This window comes from Primulina eburnea, chromosome 1 (assembly GCF_022965805.1).
Source record: "Primulina eburnea isolate SZY01 chromosome 1, ASM2296580v1, whole genome shotgun sequence".
NCBI lineage: Eukaryota > Viridiplantae > Streptophyta > Magnoliopsida > Lamiales > Gesneriaceae > Primulina > Primulina eburnea.
In genome coordinates, this window is record NC_133101.1 from 15,150,270 (window position 1) to 15,167,811 (window position 17,542).

The following is a 17,542-nucleotide window of genomic DNA, read 5'->3' on the forward strand; positions in this document are numbered from 1 at the left end:
CTCAAATTATAGTAAACATTTATGTTTTTCTTTTTTCTTTTTTTCTTTTTGGAAAAAAGTGAAAAAAAAATGTTACAAACGAGATTTTAGTGAACATAATTGTCGGATTTATTGAAGCATAGTGATTAGTGAGCGTATTTATAATATATTTTTCTTTCATTCGGTTATTAACTGAATCAAATTTTAAACAGCTGAATTAAAACGCTTTTTTTCCTCGTACAAAGTTAAACATATTTGATCAACCCAAAAAAACTTATGAGATATAAAAAAGATATCTACCCAATCCGATCTATTTAAAAATAATTAAAAATATAATTTTTCATTAAAAATAGGATCAAATATATCGTCTATTATCTCAAGGAGTACCTAACATTTTTTTAGGTTCCATGTCTTAAAAAATAATTTGATTAGAATGCCAACAATTTAACTCGACACAAAATAGATGTAATTACAGTGGCCCATATAAAAAATAAATTTAAGTCTATGGAAACCTAATATAAATACCAAAATTCCAAATTAACCGTATCAAATTTTGAATTAATAAATCAATCTGATTAATTATTTCCATCCATCCGAAATTTGTATACAGCTTAGCCAAAACTCAGAATTGCAAATTAACTCAAAATTTTACTGTGAAAATAACTCTATCAATCAACCCTTCTTCTCTTTATGGCCTCTCTCTTTTGCCTCCGGGCCTCTTCCATTTTTGACTAAGGACCGAACGAAGTCCCCTTCCTAGAGCGCCCTCTTAGAACCATGTGGAATCATATATACGCCTTATATCTAGTTTCTTACATACGACGCCAATGATATCCACCAGGTAAATCAGGTTGAGCTTAGTGGGCAATTATACCGGGTCGAATGGCTTTCTTCTCGGGCACACCGGAGATCAAGTGGAGAGTACCCGGAAAATGGAATTTGCACACTTAAAATATTAAAGAACGTTAGTGGAGCGTCGAAAGGTTTTCCGGCGTGACCACTACAACGTTCAAATTAGTCAAGTGTTTTACGGAAAAAAAGTGTGTAGAGAGTATGCTTTCTAGCGAAAAAATATCTGAAAGAATTAGTGTCTATTAAACCTAGTATTTGTAAAGGATAAGTTTGCTCATGTCCTGCTCCCTGACATTGCCATATCAGACAATCTATACCAATCCTGATCTAGTCACATCGTCGCTGCATGCACTGAAAGACATGCAAATGATATCAAAAATCATGGCACCCCATACTTATGAAACCGAGAGTGACACATGTACCAAGGTGCTCGGGTAGATGATCATGATGTGAAGCCCCGTCCTCTGAGTTTATCACTCTGGTCAGGCTTACACTATCCGGGCTCACCTGTACTCGTGGTGATCTGGTCTGTCTCCCTGGTTGGTGCTTCTTTAGCTGCCCAATTTTACCATAGCCTGAGTTCTAAGATGACACGGTCACTGCGGGGAGTATCACTACACAATAGAACATTCTGTGTTTTAATAAAATGTTTGCAAAAATCACAAATATAATTTAATAGATTTAGTGTGAGAATTTAGAAGTATCAACTTTCTTTTCGTATAATATATATGGATTTTGATGATAAATTTGAATCCACCAAAAAGAGAATTTAAATCAAGTAAACAATTTGAGCAAATTAGATTTGTTCAAATTATAGTAAAAAGTTAAATCATATTTTTAATCATATTTTAGTGAACATAAGTAGGGATGGGCACGGGTCGGGTTTCGGGTAGTTCGGATTGGGTACCCGATTTGTTCGGGCAGCATTTTCATTACCCGAACCCGATCCGATTCTGGAACTACTCGCCTTTTCGGGTACCCGATACGGTCGGGTTCGGGTTCGGTTTTTTTTTTGTTGACAAAAATAACATTTTCTACCAAATAATATATGACGAAAAAAAGCTTATCAAAATAATATTTCTAAAAAAGTTAAATACAAAAAATATTTATTTCAAAACTTAGAATGAGTATTATAATTAAAAAAAATTAAATCGAATATAAACTATTTATATGCATATATAAGAAATTAAAAAGTCTATTCTTGAAATCCAACTTAGATCTTTAACAAAAAAATCAGAATAAAATTCTTGTTTGACTTTCAAAATATCATCTGAATGTTTCATCACCTACATAAATATGTAAATTTATTAACAAAAAAATGAACATCACACTACAACAAAAACGCCAAACGACAACGGATAAAATCCGTTGTCGTAGGCCATTTTCGACTGTTGTAACTGAGGGTGTTGTTGAAAGTATCTTCAACGACAACGGTTTTAAACCGTTGTCTTTTCTACCAACGACAACGGTTTTGCAACGGTGTTAAACCGTTGTATTTTCTATCAACGACAACGATTTTGCTATTAAAATTTGCGACGGCAATGAAAACCGTCGCAAATAAAACCGTTGTCGTAGCAGCATTTTGCGACGGTTTTAAAAAACCGTCGCTAATATTTGTTGCGACGGTTGTAAAACCCGTCGCTAAATGTAGCGACAGTATTTATTTGGAAATACTGTCGCTATTTTGCGACGATTTTTAAGTCCGTCGCTAATATTTTACGTAAAATAAAAAAAAAATTAACAATTTTATAAATTTGTATTGTGAATTGGTACAATCTTGTAAGAGATAAAAACTTTAAGTGTCGTGAGTAATAAAATCGTGTAAAAGATAAAATTTTAATTGTTTTGAAATGATAAAAAAATCGTGTAAGAGATAAAAATTTTAAGTGTTGTGAAGTGATAAAATTGTGTAAGTGATAAAAATTTTAAGTGTTATGAAGTTGTAAAATCGTGTAAATGAGAAAAAATTTAAGTTTGGTGAAGTGAAGTGGAAGAAAATGGAGTGAATTTGTATGTATTTATAGAGAGTGGTGGAAGAAAATGGGGGGAGAAATAGGCGGGATTGAATTTTTTAAATCTGCGACGGGTTTTGTCTTAATCGTCGCTAAATTTAGCGATAGACGTTTTGCATACCGTCGCTATAATCAATATAGCGACGGGTTTACATGAAGCTGTCGCAAAACATAGCAACGGTTTTTGTTTAAACCGTCGCAAATATGAATGTAGCAATGGTATGTATATAACCGTCGCTACAAATGGAGGGAAAACAAGGCCGGATCGAATTTTTGAAATTCGCGACGGGATTTGGCTAAACCGTCGCTAAAATGAGTTTAGCGACGGTATATATGAAACCGTCGCTAATTTACGTTGTGTTTTGTCCTAAAACCGTCGCTAATTAACGTTGTGTTTTCTTAAACCGTTGTCGATTGTCTAAAAATACACGCTACAAATTATTTTAAAAAATTCTACGACAACGGTTTTTTAAAAACCGTTGTCGTAGCTCGAAATAAACCGCTAATAGACAACGGTTTGAAAAAACCGTTGTCATTGTCCAAAAAAACACAATAATAGACAACGGTTTTAAAAACCGTTGTCGTAGGCCAAAGAAGAAACGCTAATAGACAACGGTTTTTAAAAACCGTTGTCGTAGCAAAAAAAAAACCGCTAATAGACAACGGTTTTTAAAAACCGTTGTCGTAGGCCTAAAAAGACACGCTAATAGACAACGGTTTTTAAAAACCGTTGTCGTAGCCCAAAAAAAACACGCTAATAGACAACGGTTCTATGAACCGTTGTTATTGACCCTAAAACCGTTGTCTTTGACCCCCCAAAGACAACAGTTGTTTAAAACCGTTGTCTTTGATCCCAAAAAGACAACGGTTTTGGCTAAAACCGTTGTTAAAAACTCTACGACAACGGTTTTGCACAAAAACCGTTGTCGTATGTGTGTTGTTGTATGTGGTTTTTCTTGTAGTGTCATAAAAAAATTAAAGTATACCAATAATTCATGTTTTTCATCAATGCAGAAAACAAAATCCATAATATAAATAATAATAAGATTCACATGCATAAACTTCCAACCTTGAATTGATTACATTTTTTTTTCACGTGTATCCTTGAATTAGTTATGATAACCAAACATCAAAAATAGATGTATCAACACCCAATTTTGTCAACTCTACAAAATAAACAAAGAAAATAAAATGTTAGTACTTCGAAATGTTGAGATAGATCTAAAGTAAATAAAATTAAATTAAAATACATTTGTCAATCATTTCAACATCACACAAATCTTCTTCCATATTAATTGGTTTTGAATCACATCGAAACCAGTCTTGAGCACAAATGAGATATTGAACTATCTTGGGCGATGAAGAATCCAAAAAGTACATGCCCTCCGGTGCTAAATGCAGCTTCTGAAGCAACAGTAAAAATTGGAACTGCCAATATATCTCGAGCCATTCGAGAAAGAATGGAAAACCTGGGACTATTATCTTTCCAACATTGCAATATATTAAAGTTCTTTCTCTCCTCAACATCTTCAGCCAAATATTTCTCCAACTCAGACTTTACGACTTCACCTTTTCCTTTACTCTTATACATTTTGAACTCTTGCTTCAACGACAATCTAATAGCCATTTCAGACTCATCGTCCGCCTCACACAAGCATTTGTTAGACATATCTTGCGAGCCAAGGGTGGAGCTATTTGATGAAGAGCATAAACTTTTATAAGTGTCAGGAAGTTTATTGGAATGCTTTAGTTTATAATCATCAAACAACTCGTAAAGGCCAAGTCTGTCACGCCCTGAGACTCGGGATTGACACCGGCGTTGTTTAACAATCATACAATCAAAACAACAAGCCTTTTGTAGTACAGTGTAAACCGAAACCAGTTTATAAATCATAATTCAAACGGAATAAACATTGTCTTTACAAAACCAAAAATTTCAAAAAAAAACGACAGAGTTTAAATACGGAAACATAAAACTGAATAATATAAACTTAAACTCAATCTAATCCTCGAACATTCACCATCCTCATAATTGTTCAGACTCTTTCTCTTCGATTTCTTCTTCAAGCTTATCTAGGAAGGGTTGGTTGTAAGGGGGGTGAGTGTTTGGGAATACTCAGCAAGTAAGGGAATATCGAGCACAATAAAAAAACATGCATAAATTTCGAAACACATGACTCGTAGACATACTTCATTAACATGCATAACATTTACCAGTCACTGTGATTTATCTAACACTACAAGAAAAATGGTTTTCCGCAGCACGTCATCAACGGCGTGCATTAAAAGCACGCTGCGAATACCACTTTCCGCTACATGCACGCCGCATAAATTCACTTTCCGCGGCGTGCATTAAATGCACGCCGCGGAAAGTGATTTTTCGCGGCGTGTATTAAATGCACGCCGCGGAACGTGAATTTCTGCGGCGTGCATTTATGCGTGCTGTTAAAAAATCATATAGACGACAGCGTTCAGGTTTATGTGTGCTGTTAATAATAATAAAAAATTTTAAAAATCGTGTCTAAATAGTAACGGCGTACATTAAGCGCACGCCGTAATAATTAGCGACGGTTTTGTGATAACTGTCGCTCATTAGCAACGGTTAAGGCAAACCCGTCGGTATTTTAAAATCAGCGACGGGTTTATTTTCGTCGCTATTAGCGACGGTTTAAAAACATTCCGTCGCTATTGGCGACAATGGTTAAAAACTGTCGCAAATTGCAACGGTATGTTAAATGCCGTCGCACTTAGCGACGGTGTAAACATAAACCGTCGCAAATAGGGACAAATAATCTGACAGTCGTCGTACAATGTCTATAAATATCCCCACTTCCGCTCCATTTTCCCCACACGACAACACTTAAATTTTTCGAACATTCTCGTTAAAATTTAGAGTTTGTTTTTTCGTTTCATTCTTTGTTAATTTTTAAGTGTTATTTTTTTTTTATAAGAATTTTTAAGTGTTATTTTTTTTTTATAATTAGTTTTTTCAGGTTCTTTTTTTTTACAAATTTATTACAATTTTATAAAAGTAATTTTTTTTATTTTATTTAAAAACTTAGCGACGGATTTTATATACCGTCGCCGATCCAGAATTAGCGACGGCTATAAAGCCGTCGCCGATTTATAATTAGCGACGGCTATAAAACCGTCGCTGATTTAAAATGCGCGACGGTTTTATAACGTCGCTAATGTTATATGTTTCCACGGCAGACGATGCACGCTGCAAATAATGGTATTAATGGCGTACACATGCACGCCGCGGATAATAGCATTAACAGCATGCACATGGGCGCCGCGGATACTCTTTAACTTTCAACGGCTTTCAACTTTGCAGCGTGCAAATGTGCGCCGCGAATATCTTTCCGCTATTCGCGGCTCACATTGCACGCTGCGGAAACACACTTTTCTTGTAGTGTAACTTTCTATGGTTTACTGACGTCAGTGCCTAGTTTTTACTCCTCTAAGGGGCGAGGCCGTATAGCGGTTATATACCCCACCGCGTAAGGGTACGTCATGGTTGGGATTCCCACCCATATACAGTTGAGTCCTCACAGTGCTTAAAACAGTATGACAATTCGACACAAAAAAAGGAGTAAAAAAAATATGTACTCGACCGTATTTTCAAAAACACACGAAGGATGCATAATCGAAATTAATTCTTTAAAACAGCCCACTTACAGTATTTGAATGCTAAGAAAACGTGGATGCTTGGCTTCGGGAATTGGGTCGCTTCTCGTTCTTGCTCGGACAGCGCTTCGGCTTAGATTTTTGGCCTAACATCGGGACGATTTTTGGGCAATATTTCGGCTAGAGAGGCTGCTGGAATTTTAGAAATTCAGCAAGGGATTTTCGAAAATTTGGGGTAGGGAATACTAGGGGTTGATGGATTATTTATAGGAGAGGATGGTGGGTCTAAACTTGGTACTCAAATCATTCCAAAATTTGCTCCAAATACTCAATATTTGACTCCAATATCCTTGCCAATTTTCGAAAATTCATCAACCTAAGTTGTAAGATTTCTTGATCTCATGGCCCTTGATTTGGCTTGAAAAAATGGTGGCTGGATCCAACGGTTTTGGTGCAAAGTTTTGATGATTTCCTTCCAATTAACCAAACATCTAACCATCACAAAAATCTTGGCATTTATTCTAGGAGAATTTCGAAATTGCTTGAAAAATTTATGCCTTAATTCCTTTAAACTTGTATGGTATTCCAATCTCACAAATTATCTTCCCAAATTTCAAAAATAATCATGCCTTGGTGTAGATATTATTATCTTGATACCAAAGATTTCCCAATAATTATTTTCCCATAAGCATATCTCATTTAATACAATAAAAAAAATCTTATGCTAAATTTCCTTACAAATATTAATTACATTAGTGCAAGATTTTCGGTTCTCACAAAGTCTCACTTGTTCTTTCATGGTCTCATTTTTCCCAACACTACCATACATTCTATCAAAAGAAAATTCAACAAACTCCAACTTATGTCGCGGATCAAGGATCACATCATAATATAAAATCATATTCATTTTCTCTATTTATCCACAATACTTATCATACTTTTCTTTCATTTTTTTTGCAATAAAACTTAGTTCAAAGTCAGCACTCTCCAACCATTGCACTAATTTCATGAAACATAATGTTCGATGTAACATACAAAGAACCAGAAATACGCAAAGTGAGTTTATAAAAATGCTTCGAAAATTTCAGCAAAATATTGGATCTTTCCCAAGCATGCTAATTTGGAATCCCATCATATGGCTTTTTTGAAAGATCAATTCGGAAAACAAGATCGACTTCATCATAGGCATTGAATGCTCTTTTATGACATATTTCCGACTCTAACATTAAGTATGCTGAGTTCAATCTGGTGGGCACATCAAGAGTCAACAACTTATTTGTTTCTAATTTTTGAAGTTGAACACACTCTCGAAATCTTTTGTACCTTGCTGGGAACTCCGTATGTACCTAACATCTCCCCTAACACGCTAAGTAGCTACATGCTCATCATTTCCTTTCAAATCATCCTGCACAACCAGATTAGTAATATCTGCAATACACCTTACATGAACATATTTCTCACCCAAATATTGTTTCCCCAATTATCAAATTTCTTCTGCAAATAAACAATTGACCCATCATTCAAAGATGCATTATCCACGGTGATAGAAAAAAGTAAACATCTCTCAATACATTTTCCTATTTCTTCACTTTTATGACAAAGTATTGGGCAAAAATTCAAAATCCTTTTATGTAAATTCCAATTTGCATCAACAAAATGAACAGTAAGACACATGTAGTTAATTTTTTGAATAGATGTCCATGTATATGTTGTAATGCACATCCTTTGACAATTATCATTTATAAACTGCTGTAATTTCGCCTTTTCACTCAAATATGTTTTGTAAATTTCTCTTGTTATTGTCCTTCGTGATGAAATATCAAACATTGGACATGCAACAGACAAAAAATGTCTAAAACTAGGGTTCTCAACAGTCTTGAATGGGAGTTCATCCACAATCAACATGTAACACAATGCATCTCTAACTTTTGGTTGCTCAAATATCCAATTAACAAGAGGGGCCTCTTTTATCATCTTTATGAATTGATTGAAACGAGAGTCTATTTTGATTTGTTTCAACCTCACGTGGTTTTTCTTGCATGATTCATAAAGGTTTTTAAGGGGTTTAGTGCCATGAACTTTTGGATCAGCTTTAATCTCTCTAGTACAATATTTGCATCTACCTTGTTGAAAATTCTCATTTTCACAATAAAATCTTTCAAAGTTTTCCCACCATTGTGACCTAGACATAACCGCCCGAGTACGTTTTTGGAATCACATAATTTATCATCTTTCTTATCAACCTTTTCATCAATGTTCATATTAACCTCTTTGTATAAGTCACTTTGTGGTTGTGTGTTTGGCGAAGAAAGAGTTTCAGATATTCCTCCAAATTCCATGTATTGATAATTGATTAGTAGAATATTGCAGTTTCTGGTTCCAGATTATAGCCCACAAGATTCAATACATCGCTACATCAAACAAGAAAATCAAATTGTAAGTGACTAGGGGGAGGGAAGCAGCAGCTTGTCTAAGCAAAGATGTATATTATGGTTCTTTGTAAAATTGGCCAGAGAAAATAGTTCTTTGTCAGATTTAGTAGTACCCAGAAATGGTCATAATATTATGTTACTTTCTGTTACAAGAGATATATCACAGCCACCATCAAATAAGATAATGCTAAATTTACTCGCCTTGGAAAGAACCTCGTTGTGTAAAACACCGACCGAAGCCAAGATTCGAGCAAATTCAGTGTCGATTTCAATGGGTCTCCAAGAAACAACAATGTAATTCGAATTGGTTCTCCGAAACTCCCGGGAATGCCGCTCACAATCACCAACCCTCGTTCTAAGTAGAGGTCAGTAATTACGGTGCTTTGGAATGAGAACGTACAGCTTTGGAAAAAATGTAATAATTAATTAGCTGTGGTGCAACATTTTGCAAAATTGGTTTTCAATTTATTAAACTAGATCGGTCCAATTATAAGCCCATATTTAAAAAAAGAAAAAAAAAAAACAATCGAGTACTCGATCGGTTAATTCGGATAGCAACTCTATATCTGAACCTAATTCGACTAAAATATAGTGGGGTTCGAGTATTACCCGAACCCGACTAGTTAACCGATTTTACCCGAAATTGCACCCGATCGGTTTCGGGTCGGATGGAACCCGAAAAACTCGATCCGATCGCCCACCCCTAAACGGTAAACATAAGTGTCGATAAAAAAATGTTTAGATTTCATGCCTTAAAATAAGAATTAAACAGTTTAGCTCAACACAAAATTGATGTAATACCAATGGCCCATAAAAAATATGAAGTCTATCAAAACCTAATATAAATACCAAAAATTCAAAATTAACCGTATCAAATTTTGAATTAATAAATCAATCTGATTAATTATTTGAATCCATCCGAAATTTGTATACAGCTCAGCCAAAACTCAGGATTGCAAATTTACTCAAAATTTTACTGTGAAAACAACCAAAATTTCCAAAACAAAACCAACAGATCTTCCTCAAAATTAATTACAGTTTTAATCAGAATTTAAAATATTTAATCATTATTAAGCTTACTAATCCCAATCCGTTTCACCCCAGCAGTTCGAGACCCTCCGCCATCACCATCAACGTCGCCAAGGCAAGAAAGGTAATTTCTCACCTCCATTCTGATCAGTTCTTGCATAATCCCAAGCAACTCTGGCCCAAACGACAGCGTTCCTTTATTCTCCTCCGTTTGTATCTCGCTGCGGTGGCGGCTCTGGTGATGGTCCACCCGTGTCGGCGGCGTCGATAAATAGTCCTCCTCCTTCGCAGCTGAACTCTCCGTCCATGGTAGACAGAGAGTCAGCTCAGTTAGCTCGCCATCCCCAGTTCCCTCATTATCAACCGCCGCCGCCAAGATCGTTGATTCCACCGCCGATGCCGATGCCGATGCCTGGGATAGGAAATTTAATTCGATCGGAGCAACCCCATCAGCTTCTCTATTGTCTGCACCCGGGGGGTTCATCGCCACAGAAACATCGCCGCTGTCAGCTCGCCTCAGCACCTGCGCAGGTCTCTCCTTTCCACCGCCGCATCTCCGCTTCAGAGTCGAGTTCCAGTGGTTCTTGATCGCGTTATCCGTACGCCCATTAAGCAACCTCGCGATCGTCGCCCACTTGTTCCCAAACTTGGGATGCGCCTTGAGGATGATCTCGTCCTCTTCCGCTGAGAAGGAGCGGTGCTCCACGTCGGGACACAGCTGGTTGCACCACCGCAAACGGCAAGACTTCCCTGATCTCCCGGGAATCGATCTGCTTATCAACGACCAGTTCCTGGCACCATGCTGCTGCACAAGCTTCTTCAACGTCCCATCCTCCTCCGGACTCCACGGCCCCTTGATCTTGTCGCCGCCACCGTCCTCCGCAACCATGGTTCACGTAAAACCCTAACCCCAAAATTAATTATTATTAATAATTAAAATTTTGGATCCATAGACATACAGTTTGTGTGTAGGGAAAAGGGGGGAGCCTGGTTCATATATAAAGGGAGGATTAGGGTAACCTGAAAAACCGGTTAAGTAGGAAAGAAGGAGCGTTACGAAAACCGGTTATAATAGGTTGGCAGTTGGTTACAGCTGGAATGATTGATTCAAAAATATGACGGTTGGGAAATTAACTATTTTGATTCGTGCCGTTATGGAAGTTGCTTTTGAATTGATATTGGGATTTTTCTCTTTTCCAAAAATAATAATAATCACGCGTGGATAGATTTGAGAAATATAGATATAAATTTTATGAGTAGATTTTTTATAAAACGATCTCACATATTTTTATTCATGAGACAGATCAATCATATTTATATTTACGATAAAAAATAATATATTTGCCACAATAAGTAATAATTTTTCGTAGATGAACCATATAAAATATTTGTTTCACAAAATTGACCCATTAGACCGTTTCACAGGAGTTTTTGTGAAATTTTATATAGTCTATATCTATCTGTATACTACCTCTTAATTCAGATCATTCAAATCAGGGTTTTTTGTTATTGAGATCTCGAATTGAATATTATAAAAATACTATAAAATTTTATTTAATAAAAAATATTATAAAACATTTTTAGTAAATTTATAGCTTACATATAATTAACTGCATCATCTCATATATTATGTGATCGAGATAATCGTAATCATATTAAAAAAAGTGGTGATGATATAATTACCAAGATAATATTTTTACAGATTTATATTTTTGTTCAGTGGTAACCTATGAATAAGAATATTAAATTCCGAGTCATTCTCTCAACTTTCTTTATTCTTCTTCCTATCATATATATTTTTTTTTATTTTAAATGATTAGGTTTATCATGAAATCATCTCATGAATCATGATTTATATATGCGATAAAAAGTAATATTTTTTTTATAGATCATATTAAATAAGAGATTTATATCATTAAATTTATTTATGAAATCGTATCATAGAAATTTTCGTGATCTTAATTTTATAAAAATATCAATATTTTTCTTTAGAAACACACACATATACAAAGTTGTAGTTTTATTTAATAATGAGCAAAAAAACCTACAACAAACAACTATACAAACATTCAACACATGAATTATCACGTAGTGTTAAAAAAAAAATTTATGGTAAAATAAAATCACAAACTCACAAGATATATTAAATTACATATTTTACAAAAAAATTACACTCAATTGTATATCTTTTTCACAAATTTAGAGACCTATTTATAAAATCTTTTTGAAAATAATCCAAAAATAGTTACATCATTAAATACATCATCACACACTAATTTTCAATATTTTCAATTATTATTTGCAACACTCTCCCTTGTGATGATGATCAAGATACAATAATTTTCTTTATTATGTATTTTTCTACTGTTTCGTTAGAAATATTACTAGAAAAACCCATTGGAATAAAAATCATAGTAAAAGAAAAAAAATGTAGTCACTTAAACTCCTCCTCATGTTAAAACAAATGATTCCTCACAAATTTCGTAGATTGCGCATCCCAATGTTCTATATATGCTTTCTGAATATTGCTGTATGAAGTGCCTTTGTGAAGAGATCTCGTGAGCATTCACTTAATTGAATGTAACGAATATCAATATCTTTATTCTTCTCAAGCTCATGGGTGAATGCAAAAAACTTAGGAGGGATATGTTTAGTTACGTCGCTTTTTATGTATCCTTCTTTCATCTGAGTAACATATGCAACATTATTTTCATATCTTGTCACATGATTTTTATCGAATAATAATCCGCATGAGATTTGGATATGTTGGGTCATTGATTTTAGCCACATACATTCACGGCTTGCTTCAAGTAGTGCAATAATCTTGGCATGATTTGATGAAATTGTTACGGGCGTTCGTTTCGGTGAACGTCGAGAAATTGCAGTTCCTCTACGGTTAAATATATCCGATTTGGTAACGTGCCTTGTGTGGATCAGATAAGTACTCAGCATCAGCATAAACAATCATACTTTGATTGGTATCTTCAGAATATATGTTTAATTTCGTTTCAGTGTCTCTTTGTTGGATTGAGCTAAATCTTACAGCAAAAGATATATCAGGTCTTGCACAATTTACAAGATACATAAGGGCACCAATAGCACATAAATGAGTAAAAATATTTTGGTTGAAGCATTTTATCAAACATTTGTATGTAATATTTTATTTGAAAGACACATAAAATGCTTCAACAATGCATCTTTAAAACTATAGAAAGTGATAAGTAAATGCAATACACAAATAGACACAAATTTGTTTATGGATGTTTGGAGACTTCAAATGCTCCTACGTCACCCCTTCTTTCCATTGGGAAGGATTCACTAGAAGACTTTGATTTGTACAACTCTTTGTACAAACCCACTCAAGCTGGACTTACCCACTACCTAAACCGAACTCCTAGCACTCAAGATTGTAGGCAGCACCTCACAATCAGCATATTGTTTAATGTCTCATATGCAAAGACTACAAACAATACAAAGACTACAAACACATTGTTTTACGTCTATGTGTGAAGACTCACTCAACTAAACTTTGAAGTTCAACTCTCTTGTATATGTGTGAGTGATTGTGTGTGAGTAATTTATATTTTACAGTATACATCTCAAATGTATCCTCACACAAAGGCTTGTGCTCTCAACTAGCTGATTTATTCATGTTAACTGTCCATGCTTTGAATCCTCTTCAAAGCTCTTGTTTGATCTTCAATATGTTGTATTTATAGGCCCCAACAATGATATATACGTTAGACACAAGAATATGACTGTTTGGAAAGTTTCTGTACTGTTTCTGATATTGCAACAGTCGAATTCGCCTTGCTGGGCATTTTCTCCACTGGTCAACTCTGGTCAACTTAACTGGTCATTCAGTTCAACTGGTCAGCAGCTGGTTCAGTTCAGTTTAGTTGTTCAACTGCTGGTTCGGTTCGGTTCATTTATCAGCATCTTAAGCTTTGATTCAGATTTTGACTTCTGAAGATGATTTGTAGATCATTGTCTTATATTTCCAACGCATACTGAATCGCTTCATTCCAATAACCAAGCTAAGAGATATGACCAAAATACTGCAATTGCTCAAACCCAACTGATTGCTGTTTTCGTGTGATCGGTTCGATAATTCAGCGATCAATTATACCATGATAACATCCAATTTTTCCCAACTGTTGTGAGATACGAATTGTTTGAAATTAAGCGGTCCCAAATCTTTGGGGTTGCTTTTTCCAATAAACGTTGGTTAAATTTCTTTATGTTATTTGTACCAGTAACCGGTTTATGTATGAGTGCTCTTGGAGTAGTCGATTTGGCCCTGAACCTACGTGTCTATGACTTCGTTTCTCAGGAAATTCGCGCAGCGGAAGATCCTGAATTTTATACTTCATACACAAAAAATATTCTATTAAACGAAGGTATTCGCGCTTGGATGGCAGCTCAAGATCAGCCTCATGAAAACCAACTATTCCCTGAGGGAGGTTCTACCACGTGGAAATGCTCTTTAATGGAACTTTAACTGTAGCTGGTCGTGACCAAGAAACCACCGGTTTTGCTTGGTGGGTCGGAAATGCCCGACTTATTAATTTATCCGGTAAACTATTCTGATCATCCCAGTTGGCGGATTGTCATTTAAATCATCCAGTTGAGAGATATCATCAAAGCACCGAAGCTTGCTAGAAATTTAGTTTGTACAGAATTCGGTTTCAGTTTGCTTCTTGTGTTTGCAACCTCATATATCAGTAATTATGTTAGAAATACAATAACAAGTTTTGTTAACATCAAAATCAAGATTGCGAAAATGAAATGTTTCAACACGGGAGAATACGTTTATTTATAATCAATTCCATGCCTTTGAGAAAAATCTTGTGCAACAAGTCGAATTTTATATCTTAATATTTCATTTTTCTCATTTCGCTTTCGAAAAAAAATTCATTTGTATCCAACAAGTTTTACACCTTCAGATATAAGGAGTATATGTCTAAAAATGTTACGTTTATTTAGCGAATCCAATTCAAGCTGGATAATGTGTTTCCATTTTATCCAGTCCTGTCGATTTTTACATTCACCGAAAGATTTTGGTTCATGATCTTCATTATCATTTATGATGTCAAATGCTACATTGTAAGAAAATACCTCATCAATTTATTTTATATATTTTTGGTTCCATATTTTTCCATTATGAATATAATTAATAGAGATTTCACGATTCTCGTTAGTTTGTGGTTCTAATATTACATTTTCATCATCATGTGTTTATGCCGGAATATCATTCTCTATTTTATGATCATCGTGTTTCTTTTTTCTTTTTCGATAATTTTTTTCCTTGGAACCGATTGGCCTTCCATTCTTCAATTGTTTTTGACATCATGAGTGTATTCAATTCATTTATTTGGAATTTCAATTCGATCAAGTGCATTTATAGCATGTATATATGATTTAGTTACCTCTTTTGTGTCTGTAAATGTATCTGGTATTTGATTTGTTATTCTTTGCAAGTGTACAATTTGTTGTACATCTTTTTCACATTGTTTAGTTCTTGGATCCAGATGTACCAATGGTGATACATACCATGTAATTTTCTTTTCGATATGTTTCTTTTCCCCCTAACATTGGGAAGATTTTCTCATTAAACATACAATAAGCAAAATGTGTTGTAAACACGTCGCATGTCTGATGCTCAAGATATCGAATGATTTATGAGCTATCATAACCGATATAAATTCCGATATTTCTTTGACGTCCCTTTTTTGTTCGTTGACGTAGTGTAATAGAAACATATACCATATATTTAAAAAATTTCAGATGAGAAATGTCTGGTTCTTTACCAAATGCAAACTACAATGGGGAATATTTATGATATGCACTTGGTTTGATGCGAATTATTGCAGCCACATGTAGAATTTCATGTCTCCATATAAGAATCGAGAATTTTGTTTTCATAATCATTGGTCTAGCAATCAGTTGTATATTTAATCAATGATTCAGCTAATCTATTTTGTGTATTACATGAGCAACATGATGCTCAACAGTGATTCTCATTGACATAAAATAATTATTGAAAGTCTGAGAAGTAAATTCACTAACATTATAAAGTCTAATTTTCTTGATTGTATAATCGGAAAATTGATTATGAAATTTTATTATTTGAGCAAGGAATCTTGCAAATGCCACATTTCAAGTTGATAATAAATATACATGTGACCATCTGCTGGAGGCATCGATCAATACCATAAAACATCTAAATGGTCCGCATGGTGGATGAATTGGCCCACAAATATCACCCTGAATACGTTCAAGAAACATGAGCGATTCAATTTGGATTTTATCTGTTGACGATCTTATCATAAATTTTCCAAGAGAACATGTTTTACATTGAAACTTATTATTTTGAAAGATCTTTTGGTCTTTCAGCAGATGACTATGTTTATTTTATATATTTCTTCGCATCATTATTGAACCAGGATGTCCTAATAGATCATGCTAATTAATTAATATTGAAGAATTATCAACTACCATGTTTGATTCAGTTGGATTTATATGTGTATAATGCAATCCAAGAGGGACCATTGGTAGTATTTCAACAACATATTTCTTTCTTAATTTATATGTGGTAAGACACATATATTTCTCATTTTTTCATTTATTGTCTGAGTATAATACTCAAGGGAATATATGTCATTAGAACTAAACAAATTTTTTTTTATTGTGGTGAATACAAAATATCGTTTATCAGAAATTTTGTGTCATTATGTAACAAAAAATGTGCCTTACCACAACTTTTAATCAAGTCTTCAGAACCTGATATTGTATTCATGATTGTTTTTGTTGGTTTTAATTCCAAGAAATATCTTTTATCTCGGTATAATAGTATGCGTTGTATCACTATCAGGTATGCAAATTTATATGGGATTAGTTCCTTGTTAGCTTTGTTCATAGCATTTTTCATATTTGAACTTCAAAAAATATGCAATGAAAAAAATTACTGACAATACATATGTAATATATTGAAAAATATAAAACATATCATAATTATACAATAAAACATTATCATATGAGTACACAAAAAATAAAATATTTTACATTTCTATTCCACAACTATATTGATCATTTTCAGATAAATCATTCAGAAAATCTGCAGCATCAAATGAGTTGAATCACTCAAATGGTAACTGTGTTCAGTAAAGTTAGTCTCTTTTTCTTTTCCCTTTATTCATTCTTTATAGAGCTTAAAAAAGTGTTCGGGGGCTCGACAAATACGAGGCCAATGTCATGCAATGCTGCATCTAAAACAAAAGAACTTTCAAATCGTTTTGAGTGATTTTCATTAACCCTCATGTTCTTATGATGCCTTTTTAGTGGGTGGTTCCGTGATGTCTTTTTTTAGATGAGTTATAGAAGCAACTATCTTGATTGTTTTCAAAATCACAGCCGCGACCACGAATACGACCACTTCCACATCCACGACCACGACCTCGATTTCGACCTCGACCAAAACCTTGTTTACGACTTTGATTTTGGTTTCCAGGTTTCTGGAAATGCTGTTGATCCAGTGGGTTGGGACTGATGATTTCTCATTAGCAGCTCATTGTTATTTTCCGCCATAACAAGACATACGATAAGTTT

At 34.5% G+C, this 17,542-nt stretch overlaps 1 protein-coding gene across 1 annotated transcript; it reads right to left on the reverse strand.

The window, feature by feature from the left end:
* Window positions 1–474: 474 nt before the first annotated feature.
* LOC140811613 (transcription factor MYB73-like) lies at window positions 475–10,899 on the reverse strand. Its single transcript, XM_073169613.1, has 2 exons — window positions 9,892–10,899; window positions 475–600 (listed from the first exon to the last, which is right to left on the reverse strand). Exon 1 carries the CDS (start codon window positions 10,821–10,823, stop codon window positions 9,966–9,968), a length of 858 nt encoding a protein of 285 aa, XP_073025714.1. The 5' UTR covers window positions 10,824–10,899; the 3' UTR covers window positions 475–600; window positions 9,892–9,965.
* Between the last annotated feature and the right edge of the window lie 6,643 nt (window positions 10,900–17,542).

Bases quoted from the DNA above. Each gene is read 5' to 3' on its own strand.
- LOC140811613 (XM_073169613.1), bottom strand. From the start codon at position 10,823: ATGGTTGCGGAGGACGGTGGCGGCGACAAGATCAAGGGGCCGTGGAGT.